Consider the following 13,122-nt stretch of genomic DNA (forward strand, 5'->3'; position numbering starts at 1 on the left):
TGACATATAAATATTCTCTTTGAAACTGTAATATGATACATACTCTGGCACACTGCACCACCTACAACACTACTTCACCTCGGTTCATACAGTATTTCTCACTGACCCCATTTTACACCTGAAATGAAGTATGTCCTGGCTTGTAGATTAGATGGACCAAATAAAAAGAAATTATATATTTAGTAAAAAACAGAGCATGTAAATTTGATAGTAACTGCAATATGTCTATGTACGTTACTGACATGCATTTTTGGGGATACTCAAATGTATGCAGGTAAATTATGTCTTGATATCTTGAAATGAGACGGTTCCAACATAGCCTTCCTTTGTCTAGGATTCTGAACCACATTGGTGGACCATATGATTTTTGAATAGATTTTTGTTTGTCTGACGAGAGCTATTTTAAGTTGACACAACCTTACTTTGCGGTGGTAATTATATTGTCTGGCTCGTGCGGCATGGTGAAACCGTGTGTATTGTTTATTTTTTTACTTTGACAAGTAATGAGCATCGCAAAATGTGATTCACATATATCCAAAAGGTAACAAGATTGCTCTGACGAGCACCGCATGAAACTCCCATCAGGACACGCTCCCATTAAAAATCAACCAAAGTAATGGTTAAATACGATGCAGAGATAATCATTTGAACTTGTGAGTCGATTTGTTTTAATGAGTGTAATTAAACGCTTCCTGATGTTTCATCTTAATTTATGATTTTGATTGGCCCCCCTCACTACGTCTGTCTTTTTGCTCTTGTTCCTCTTTCTATACCTCTTTAAATATCAAACTGATTTCTCCCGTGGCTCTCTTTTTCCTCTCTTCTACCTTTTTTTGTCTTTTTGCCCTCATTTCTCTGCTCCCTGCGCTCTTGTTTTTCTTCGCTCTGCTCTCATTTGAGAATTGTTGAAATCAATGGGACAAAGTGGAAGAGTGAACCTCTCTGTCAAGGCTGAGCGAGGGAGTTAAAGAAGGGCACTCACCCCTGAACTCACCCCCCAATGTAACTAATTGCCTATAATTACACCGACAACTGCCACAGAATGCAAAGCAGCTGAGATCCAAACGCCTAATCTGTAATGTAAATCAGTTTCATGTCAGCGTCTGACTGAGCTGTGTAAAGTACTATACACAATAGCATCAGTGTTGAAAATGATAGCATGGCTTGAGCTGCATTATATTGATCATTTACAAGAATGTCAATTGTTTTCAGGAATCTCTTGCAATTACAGGAGAAGGAAGTCTATTCGGAGGTCTTGTTCTCAGCTGTTTTTTGTTCTTTTTGACCCTCAGGAGGAATATTTGAATCCATTGAAAGCGGCCCTTCTGGAGCAGAGGAACTAGCCTTTAAATTTGCCTTGAACACAATCAACAGGAACCGCACCTTGCTCCCCAACACCACGCTTACCTATGACATCCAGAGAATAAACATCTTTGACAGCTTTGAGGCTTCCAGGAAAGGTGAGTCAGGAGATATGAAAAGGACATTTAGCAGAACCTAACAATAAGTACTTTTTTTTGTAAATGTTGTAGTTTGTAGTAATTTCTTGTTTCTTGTTTTTCATTGGCTAAATCTGTCTGTGAAAATAAAAGGTTTGTCATATGGCTCCTATGCATTTAGGAAATGTATTCTTAACAGGTTTGTTAACACAAAAGTAATGAAAATGATGACACTTCTGAAAGAGGACATTAAGCATTCAATAAGAGGAAAAAACTCCATCCAAAACTCAGTTACAACATGTTAAATGTTTGCTATTGTCTGTTTGGTGTAACAGCTCACAAATTATGAGAATTGAATATTAACTACTAACGATTGGAGACAAATACAGAAAATCAATTCAGGCAATCATGGGCTGTGTCTGAAATAAAACAGTATTTACTGTCCACTATTTAATTTGAGTGTGAAATGTATGCACTATACTGGAATAGTAGTCTGACACCATCTAAATGTCCACAACGGCTTGACATTAAATTGATGAAATAGGCTGCTACATTTACAAAGATTTTTTGCTAGTTTGCAACCTGCATTTTAAAATCAATGTTTTCATTGCTAGCCTAGTCTTCTTCTTCTCTGCCTTTGCTGGCACAGTGCTACATTTTTGGAACATTACAGCCACCAAGTGGATTAGTATAAAACCATTGGCAGAAATGAGTATCTCATCACCCATAGGGTTGTGTGTCCTCGCAAACAAAACCAGCCCCCCTCCACATCAGTTAGGTTGTGACCATTATTAAGCACCGGATTTTATATATGGGCAAAAATTAAACAACACCAAAGACATTTAGAAGCAGTGGAATTTAAAAGCCCAACTGAAACATTAATCTAACTTGTTGCTTCTTCCGCTTGTTACCCTCCCAGCATGTGATCAGCTTTCCCTCGGGGTGGCGGCCATTTTTGGCCCCTCACACAGCTCGTCGGCCAACGCCGTCCAATCCATCTGCAATGCTTTGGGAGTGCCCCACGTCCAGACCAAGTGGAAGCATCAAGTGTCAGACAACAGGGACTCGTACTATGTCAGCCTGTACCCCGACTTCTCCTCCCTCAGTAGAGCCATTCTCGACCTGGTGCACTTTTTCAAGTGGAGAACAGTCACTGTGGTGTATGACGACAGCACAGGTACAGGTACAGTCGGTGTCTGTCTTTATCTTTCAGTGGTGCTTTTGTTTTGCATGCTGAGCGCGTCAGTGTTTAAAAAAACCTGCGGCCTTTAAACTTTAAAATGCCCAGAAAAACAAGAGGCACCAGGTGAACTACAAAAAGTCAGAGTTCAGGGAGTGCTTTGTAACCTGTCAAGTTGATTCAGAAATCAATAGCTTACTGTTCTGCCTCAGTCCTGCAGGTGCTGCCCATGTCAGTCTTCCAGGAGAGTGAGCAGCAGCATTAAAAAAAGAGAACCACATTACCCAAAACGACCCGGTGTCTCTTCAGATTAATGCAGTGCAGAATTGTAGTATGTGGGGGCTGACAACAGACGTTAATAACACAGAGACACTTGATCTCTGAGGGTGTCTATCAAATGTGTCTGTGAGCCATTTTGTCTATCCTGTGACTTTGTGGAGAGTGGCTCGTAATATGCATTTTAAAAGACGAGTCATATTTTAGCTGGAGTGCAATAATATTTTTATGAGGTAAAAGAGAAGATAACAATATTCAAATACTCATTTGCAATTTATGAGCTAGTTGGCATGATGTGGTTGACAGCTTAATGTAGGTAAATTAGACCGAGTTGAGAGGAGGTTTAAATTTTAGACAGGTTGCGTAATGAATTCACTCCCTACTCTGAGCAAATTAATATTTTCTTGTAGTTGTCCCAAATTGTGCCATTTAATAAGAAATTGAACACCTCTTCTGTTCCTTTTTATAACTAATAGTTTTACTGCTATTTTGCTTCTTCCATCATCTCTACTTTCACTGATGCATAGATTTAAGGAAACAGCCAATCCTGCAGCATGCTAGCGCCTGTGTGCTAACCCCGGACGAAATCCCAATGACTTGTCCCACTTGCCACATTATTCTGACTCATCTCCTTGACCTCTCTTCATTTCCTGCCTTGGGGCTTAGTATGTTAACACCCTCATTCTCCAGCAAACTGCCCCAGTGAGATGCCAAAAGGTGACCTCTCGCCTCTCTCTCTCTGTCAGATAGGAGCAGCTTGGGCCTCCTCTGTAGAGCATTTCTGCTATAACACACCTGACGCCCTGAAAAGTGTGACAGCTGCATATCAGCCACGTTGCTTCCCCCCACAGCTTCCACCTGGTCCCAGGCTGTAATCACACAGCTTCATGCTCCAGGGCCCCGCACTGCTGATTGGAGCCTATTTGACGGCTGGCAGGAAAAACTATCGGAGGGGATAAAATATTCACACACAGCCGTCCAGGGGGAAAGTCTGAAGGCATTAGCCAGAGCCTACAAACATCTACACTGACAGTGTTTCCCAAACGTTGAGCTCCCTTGACAGATTTTTTTTTCTTGCTTAACACCTCCCAAAGTGTCAGTACGAACAAAAACAGGGAGACAAGGACATGCCCTAGAGTAGGGATCTATTGGGATTACCTGAGGAAAGTGCTAGATGGTTCAGTATTCCTCCCTGCAATGGTACTTTTCACAACAAGACCTGCATGCTCCTATTTCACACCAATATTTCTATAGGCCTCAGGGAGACCCAGCCCCACTCACAGTAAGACCATTAAACTGCTCACACAGCACTTCATTTCAAAATAAAAAAATAGGCTGAGCTATCTTAAAGTGGTTCCACAAAGAAGAAAAAAAAGAAATCCCATCTCTCTCCAGTTCCCTCTCAAACTATCCTCAGAGCTCCATCCATTTTTATACATGACAAGTAATCATCTCTCCTATCAATCCAGCCTCTTTCATCCCTGCACTCTGAAGTTCTTTACTGAGGGAGAAACTCATTGTAATCTCATCGCAGTATCTCCCGGAGAGCTTTCTACCTGAGTGTGTGGCCAAGAAATGAAAGGTGAAGATTGTAGCTCAATATGTGACGGTGGCGTCAGGCTCCCTAGGGGCAAGTACAAGCTGGGCAAACAGAGCCTCTCTCATCAGAGCACATCTGAAGTGTGTGTGTGAGAGAGAGAAGGCAGGAATGGCCGCAGCTTTCCATCAGGATAAAATTGAACCTATTCCATGCTGCTGTATGGTATCATGGAAGACAAGAGCGAATCAACATTTCGGAGGCTTCTGTGGGATTGGAAGTTTCTGTAGGAGGGTGCAAATAGAGGTTCTTTCCATTTTGTGCGTTTGGTATAAAAGAGTGCAATGTGCTGGGTTGGTGTTAAATTCTCTTGATACGTCTGTAGCAGTCCATTTGCTTGCCAAGCATGAGTAGGAGGATCAATAGACTGTGGATTAGGAAGTCATACATATGGGCCTATTTTCTGCTGAGAAAACCTGAATCCAGTTGTTTTTTGTGGCCTCCTCAGCTTCGGAGATACTTCAAAATGGCAGCAGATCAAACACAATATGTAGCTGCATCTTTATAATTCTTTTTTCACACTATATGTGTCCTCTTTGTCTGCAGGTCTCATTCGACTGCAGGAGCTGATTAAGGCGCCGTCACGATACAACATTCGTTTGAAGATCCGACAGCTGCCCACAGAGACCAAGGATGCCAAGCCACTTCTGAAGGAGATGAAGAAAGCAAAGGAGTTCCACGTCATCTTTGATTGTGGACATGAGATGGCTGCATGGATCCTAAAACAGGTATGAACCCAACTTAATGAGCCAGGATAGTTCATTAAATTCATTTCAAATACCAAACCTGGGGGGACTATTTATGGCTAGTGATTAATAATAGATGAATGAATTATTATGAGATTAATATTCAAGTCAACCCATTATTATACAAATCAATTTCTTCATTGTTATTATTATTACTAATTCTAACAGAGTTTTATTTTTTTATTTTTTTACTAAAGAGAGTTTAGTAGAGTTTATTCAAAAGCCTGTTTTTATTTCACAATGTCATATTTCTGATTTCATAATGTCACCTTTCATGACACCGCCCGCTCATCTTTCAACCAATCACGTGCCTCCTGATTCTTAAGCCTGCTAGCAGCCCTAGAGAAACAACAATGTCAGTTATTCTGGGCTTTGTGATTGGCTGAGGGGAGGTGACTGTTGACAACGCCACTGTCATGAAAAATGACAGTATATATATATATATATATATATATATATATATATATATATGAATAAAACGTCACATGAAGTAAAAGTGCACGCCAATATGAAATAAAGCAGACTTTTTAAATTGTCTATAATTAAATTAAAATGAATGATGAAATAACATTTCCTACTGGTATGTGAAATTATTCCACAAATTGTTGGTTTGTTTATATATTTTACACAATTAATGTCATTGGGGTTCCATACCATTTACATTTAAGTTTAATATGTAAACAGTAAGAGCAGTTAAGTTAATGCAAACGTCATTTGTGAATAAGATGAGTGATATATCTTCCTGAATTAAATTAAATATTAAATTACTGAATTAACTGCAGTCCCAAAATGTGCGTCATTTCCCCTTATAGAAACATAGACTCAGTACAGACTCATAGTTCATTCTTTATGTATATGCACTAAAACAATAAGCTCATACAGTATGTGTTCCCTTTATTGCTCTTTCTCTCTTTAAGCACTGATGCAAATGATTCAGATATATACTTTCTGCTCTGTGCGTCTTTAATCTCTTTGTAGAATATTAGATCTCTACTACTGACCCATCATAATGGAAGCCCTCCGTTGTACAATAAAGGTTTTTTAATTAGAAAGTCTAATTCTGCTCACAGGCATGTTAAATTCATTTTACAGAGGCACATTATTTATGAGAAAGGTGGGGGTTCTTTTTGAACTGAAGTCTTCTCAGAAATGAATTGCACTGCTTGAATTCTCCATACAGCTGTGTGTCTACGGGAAGCAACAAGAATGATTATTTATTGATGGCCAATACTTGGTAGGCACAACAAAACAAATACTGTATGTCAACAGCTCAATTCAGTGGCTCTTCCAACACACTCCCTACTATTGGCTTAAAGTTGGAGTATACATCTTTGTCCAATAACTGCAATGCTTTCTTGTATTTGTTATGGCCTCACAGTGATTTCCTGACTGTAAGTGTAATAATAATTCTATACATCTTTAATCAATCATCAACCCCACCTGGCCGCCCAATTCAAAATGGTCTAGCACGATGCTGTTCTCTTTTAATGTGAAACATTTTCTTTTCTTAGCTAGCTTCCTGGTCAGTGAAGAGATCTCAGTATCAGACTATACAGGTTAAATAAAAGCTAACCGCACATTTAGAATTAATTGAATAGTGTAATACTTTCATCAGTATTAATCTAAATTAGAAATATGTATTAATTTTTACTTACTACACTGATGTTTTTTTCTTCCTGTAGGCCCTGGCCATGGGTATGATGACAGAATACTACCATTATATTTTTACTACCCTGGTGAGTACGCTTTTTTATGTTGACAAAATGCAATTATTTACTATGTTGCCAATTTTTTGCACAGCACTATCCACCTGAAAATGTGTGTGGTTTGAACAGTTTTGGAGTTTTTGTTGTGGCTTCTTGCCCTGCTTGTTGCAAGGCAAAAATACAGCTGTCTGTCTATGTCTGAAAGCAGTGTTTCTTCTCTGAGAATAAAGTTAAATATGAGTCAACCAGGAGCCAGAAAAAGAACAACATGCTGTTATTACTACTTCAAACCCATATTTGTGCTGATAGAAATAGATGGCCTTTAAAAGCTGACTCATTGTCATGTTGTTGATTATAAATATACTCTTTCGATTGCATGTCTACAAATCTGAGTGTAGGAAAAAGCAGTTGGATATATTTAATTCTGACTCTAGCAGCGATTGAAGTTCTCCAAAGTTCTTTGATCTAGCCACTACAAAGATTGCTCACCACTCTGCAGATGAACAGCAGCACATCTTCCCTGAGCCCAGAGAACAGAAGACTGAGAGCTCAGATAATAGCCCTAAGCAGATGAGACTGTCACCCATTTGGTCCATTATAGCTAACAAATAAATGGCATGCTGTGTTGTTTGGAGCACAATTGGAAAGTCTGATGGAAAGGTCGGTGAAAACTGACCTGAAAAAGACATTTATTAGTGGACAGGACATGTAACTATCCCTTGTACACATAAGAACCTGGCAAGATGAAAGTGGAGTGAGTGACACCAGGTATGTCATTGGAAAAGGAAAGAGAATAGTGATTATAGGCCTCTGTCAGCAGGCATGCTTCTGCTTGTCGGGGTGGAAACATGCCTAACATCAGCCAGTGTGTTGGCTGGTTTGAGGCCACTGTGCCGGCCAAAGCTGCTGTATACTGGTGCCGAGCCACGCATGCTGCTTTCGGAATAGGACAGCAAACATTGACCGTGGCACCCCCATTCTGCGTCCATCACCTGCTGTTGCTCTGTCAACTGTGTTGTTGCATCCCAAAGACATCTGCCTGGTGAGATGCCAGACATGCTGTATGCAGGACAATTGGGTTGTCCTTTCACTTCCACATGATAGATGGCAGTCCACCAAAAGCCTGCCTGTAACCTTGAAAGCCTTGCCTTCATTAAGGCTGCTGCCTCCGCATGAGATAAAATAACTCCTGAAATACCTTCAACTGCACTCTTCTGCTCTCACTTGCTGCCACTCAAATGACTGCTCTTAATTACTGAGGACACATGAGAGATGTACAGTATAGAGGTGTACAAGCAAAGATGAGAAATTAATTATTTATGCAGCTTAAACACATCTAGATTTGAATCCTTATGTATCCAGGACCTTTTTGCCCTCGACATGGAACCGTATCGTTTTAGTGGAGTCAACATGACCGGGTTCCGCATCCTCAACACAGAAAACTCTCAGGTGTCGTCAATCATCGAGAAGTGGTCAATGGAGCGGCTACAAGCCCCGCCCAAACCAGACTCAGGCCTGCTGGATGGATTCATGACGGTAGGCTCAAACCTTTTTATGCTGCTTACATAATATGCTTATAGCTGCACTTCATCCTTGTATGTCAAAATGACCAAATCAATCTGAAGCCATATGAAATGTAATGGCTCCTTTGGGGGTTTTATGCTGCAGGCACTTGTGTGTGTGTATATAGAATGATGTTTAAGAAGCAAGGTGACTGTACTTTGTTTTAAAATCATGTTTTGAAATATACAATAATTGTTGATGAGAATAAATGAGCACCAGTTGTCAATCACAAGTTCCATGGTAAAGGGCTTCTGGGGTGAGCACGGGAGCAGAATGAATGCCCACTGTGTGGTGCATTCGGGCTGGTGCTCCTGGGTCTAAATGCTCCGTAATGAGGTGGTGTGAATGGTAATAGCCGTTTATCTGCCCTCCTGCCTCTCACAACACTCCTCTGGGAGCGTGGCCAAAATATGACAATCTGTCAGTGTTCATGCAGAGAGAGGGAACAAATTGGATGGAAATTATGGCCTTGGTTTTTTTAGGATGGCATCCAAAAAATCATGGGATAAGGTGATTTGAAAGTGAATGGAGCTTATCATGGACATTCAAGGTCCCTCTCTGGGTCTGGGTGTAAACAGTGAGTTTACGCCACCTCCCTCGCAACACCTTCCTTGCAGACAAACACCTTTTTTTCTAGTCTTTCTTTATCTAGTATCAGAAACCTGTGTAATGAAAGATGTGTCTTTTCATCAAAGACTAAAAGAAAGAAGTGCCTATTCATATATCAGTCACAGCTTTAATTTACACTTACATGTGATAAAAAATGAAAACACACAATCACTTATAGAAATCAATGTGTCTTTCCTAAATAAAGCCATGAAAATATACCACAGTTTACTTTCTTGCCAGAAGCATACAGTAAATATAGACATATATTTTATTTCCTTCAAACAACAGTATGTGTATCCTTTTTTCTCATTTGGCACCAAAGTGTGCAAAACCAAGCGAAGCAGTTATTGTACGTTTGCAAAAAGATTAATGCAACGCACAAAGAGGTTAAATCACTTGATTTATTTCCTCCGCCGGAAATTACTGCATATTAGTGGAAATGTTAAATTGATTAATTAGCATTGCATGAATCATTTTGTCAGATCCTATACTACATATTGACATATCTCACTGGACCCAAAGGCTCATGCAAGCTTGATAAAGTACTTCATTAGAGTGCTCTATTTATAAATCCTGGCTCTGATGTATTTTATTCTTTAGAGTGTTTCGTCTTAAAAGGATTCCTTATAATGCGTCAATGAAGAAACGGCAGCATGAATATAAAAACATTGTCATTTTAATGGTATAATAAAGGAACAATGGAGAAGCAGTTCTGCTGGTGATTTTGAAAAATAGCCCGTACCTACATTATAAACGTGTGGGGTAGAATAATGGTTTGGTTTCTCTGCAACTCAAATGTGTTTAATAACTTTGTAGATCTGCCTGATATTTATGCTGCAGTGCTCTGGGCTCAGAAGCCACCTTGAAGGGTATCATTAAATGAAAGAGGACTGCAGCAGCCAGTGTGTGACCTTCCACCCCCGACCCTCCCTCCAGCCTTTTATTTCCCCTCTCTCATGCCTTGTTCTCATTCTCTGCAACAGAGAAGCCTTGCTGGGCTCTGGGCTTGTTTGTGCTCGGTGACCAGGCAACAGTTGTGTAGCGATGGTTACCAGGACAACGCCGTCCATGTCACCTTGTGATTTCATGAAGGATTGATTGATTGAGATGGGAGGAGGAGGAGGAGGAGGAGGGTTGGGGGGTGAGATGGAGGCGGCAGGAGGGGAGTTGATGAGGAGAACGGGCAGGAAAGATGGGGGTGTGGGTGTTCCGAGCATTCGAGTGGTGCATGCGATGTTTTGCCACGCCACTAGGCTCCCATTAATGCAGGGTAGTGTATAATCACAGTGACACTCGGAGCCTTGGGTGAGGCCGAGTGTTGTCTCAGGGAAGGATGTATAATGAGAAGTCCCTCCTCGGCCCAGGCAGCCTCGCGGCCACAAACACACTCGGCCCCTTCCTCTTAACGCTGTTTGTCAGAGATATCTCTGACATGGAGCGGTGCATAATAAGAGCAGAGATGCTAATCAGTCCAGTTCATTTGTGTGTGGACGTGAAAGTGTTTGTGCTGACTCTTTAACCATATCCCTAGAGTAATTTGGAGCTCAAATTGTTGTAACCTCGATCTTAATGTGAATTAACAGCAGTTAGAGACCCAAGACCTGTTTAATTAAGATGGATGGATGGATGGATGGATGGATGGATGGATGGATGGATGGATGGATGGATGGATGGATGGATGGATAGATGATTATTTATTTTTTTCAGATCTGTGGATAATTATTGCCTGGAGCTAATTAGATATTTGGTTTAATGCTTCGTTGTAATTTGCATTCTTTTAAATCCCCATTCACTGAGCTAAGTATATACTTAGATTTAATTGAGGAAAAGACAAAAACAGTTTCCCATGTATGCCTCACTGAGGCTTTAGGGCCACATATATTCTACATCGACATCATTTCATTTATGTCTACATTTCGTTGAGCTATAATTACCACAACAGAGGGTGGGATGTTCTCCAGTGACAGCAATGCAATTCTGGTGTAATAGCTCATAATAATGATGGGGCTGCTGCTTGACTTCGCATGGGACACTGTAAAATGCATCTTAGCGCAACACAGGCTAAATGATTTAGAAACACAACAGGCACATGAAGATACTTAAGATATTGGCATCAGTAAAGAGAATCCGCAAATGTGACTGTTTTTGTTCCTTTCCATCAGCAGATATTGCTGCGATATCCTTGAGCAAGACACTTAAGTTGAAATCATCACAACATGCCTGCTCAGCAAGCTTTCACAGGATACTGTACAGTAAATAATTGCGAATGACAATGATTTAAAAAAACAACAACAAAGCAGCATTTGTCCCCAACACAGAAAAGTTAATTGCCTTTTTTTCTTCCCCTTAAAAAGCTGTTCAGTCATAAAAACACTGTTTCACTGTACATTGTACACAAGGAAAGCTAGTTTTAGTGACATACAAATAACGAAAGAAAGGAAGAGAGAGACAAATACATAATGAATGTAATTTACAAATGAAAATTTACTTATATGGTTAAAATCCTTAAAGGGATATTTCACCGTTGGAAAGACGAATATATCTTTAAATTGGGTCACTTATGTAGTAGAAATATGAAAAAAGTATAGAAATTGATGCCTTCTAGGCCGATATAAGCCAGAAAATGTGTTTTTGGCTCATATGGATGAAAGACACCAAATCCTAGAATGCACTTGCTTCGCTGCTTTAGACTCCACTCCCAAGCCACGCCTACCGTTACAGACAGACAGTGAGGCAGCATTCAACTCAAATGTGTTTTATTGTCATTTCAACCATATACACGAAACAACGTTTCACCGTGGCTCTAGTGGTGTTACACATTTAAAATATATAAAAACGACATTATATAAAAAACGACATATGAAACAGGCTACATTTAGCTAGTGCACACACATGCTCCGTAAAGTTCAGCTAACGCATACTAGCATTAGCGCTTGGTAGACTGTAAACACGATTACAAACACAGTCGTACATTTGCATGGAATGTAGAATGGTCAGCATTTAATAGTCACAAACTCCACCAGCAGGACCAGGGTAGGTGAATTTAAACAATGTCTGAGTTGAAAACGCATCTTGTTGACACGTAAGGGCCCTGTTCATGTGGCACAGACATATTAATTGCATGTTGTGTCTTTTAAGAGGCACAAAGGCATTCTAAAACTTGCCCCAATAACTGCCGTTTTAGCTCAGGGGACGCTTGTACATGTAGCTGCAGCTTCTCCGTGTTGCCTGAAAGTACTCGCGTAGTTATAGCAATCAAGATTAACATAGAAATTGGCCGGAATTCTCCTTTAACACAGGCGTGCACCTACATAGTAAGCTTTTTTAAATTTAAATTCAAAAAATGTTCAATGCCTTATCGCGCTGATGTGACCGAGCCCAACCAAACATCATTTCTAAATATCTGTCCGAACCCGGCCCGGCCCGGCCCGGCCCGGCCCGTCGGGTCCCGTCGGGTCCCGACGGGCTCGGTTCGGGTATCCATCCTCTAATGCACAAGGGATTAACAGGAAATGATGCATTCACATATACTGAGTCCAATTTTTCACCAGATTTGCAAGCTGTGATTTGCAACGAGATCATTTCCTGTCATTGTAATTCGGACACATTTCACTAATTGAAACCAACTCTGTACCTGTACCTGCCAATTTATCTGCATTTGTGAATGACAATCATTTGACAAGCTTTTGTGAAACGTGGCCCCTGCACGTTATTCTTGAAACAAAATCTGAAGCATACGTGCATTTTAATAAGAGACAACATTAGATCGTGAGTTCAGTGGACTTCTTTGTTAGACTTCGATTAAAACAATGATCCAATGGATTCCTCTCAGCCAGTGTTTGTTTGAGCGGCCACTCATGGTGTGTTTGCTGTCCTCAGTGATCGATACACGTAATTATGAACTGAACTCTGGGACCTGTATTATTAAATAACACTTACCGGTACCACAAGTGACCCCCAGATTAATAAAGGTTTTAGTTTAAATTTTTAACTTTTCAGGGTGGAT

The 13,122-nt window shown here is 40.5% G+C and overlaps 1 protein-coding gene across 1 annotated transcript in view; it reads left to right on the forward strand.

The window, feature by feature from the left end:
• The first annotated feature begins 264 nt into the window (after positions 1–264).
• LOC144533843 (glutamate receptor ionotropic, kainate 2-like) overlaps positions 265–13,122 on the forward strand; it is a 37,446-nt gene continuing 24,588 nt past the window's right edge. Inside the window, exons 1-6 of the mRNA XM_078275408.1 lie at positions 265–274; positions 1,293–1,460; positions 2,359–2,616; positions 5,039–5,220; positions 6,921–6,974; positions 8,307–8,480. Coding sequence (XP_078131534.1) covers positions 265–274; positions 1,293–1,460; positions 2,359–2,616; positions 5,039–5,220; positions 6,921–6,974; positions 8,307–8,480 — 846 coding nt within the window. The remainder of the gene's footprint in view (positions 275–1,292; positions 1,461–2,358; positions 2,617–5,038; positions 5,221–6,920; positions 6,975–8,306; positions 8,481–13,122) is intronic.

The sequence above is a fragment of the Sander vitreus genome, chromosome 18, assembly GCF_031162955.1.
Source record: "Sander vitreus isolate 19-12246 chromosome 18, sanVit1, whole genome shotgun sequence".
NCBI classification, from domain to species: Eukaryota; Metazoa; Chordata; class Actinopteri; order Perciformes; family Percidae; genus Sander; species Sander vitreus.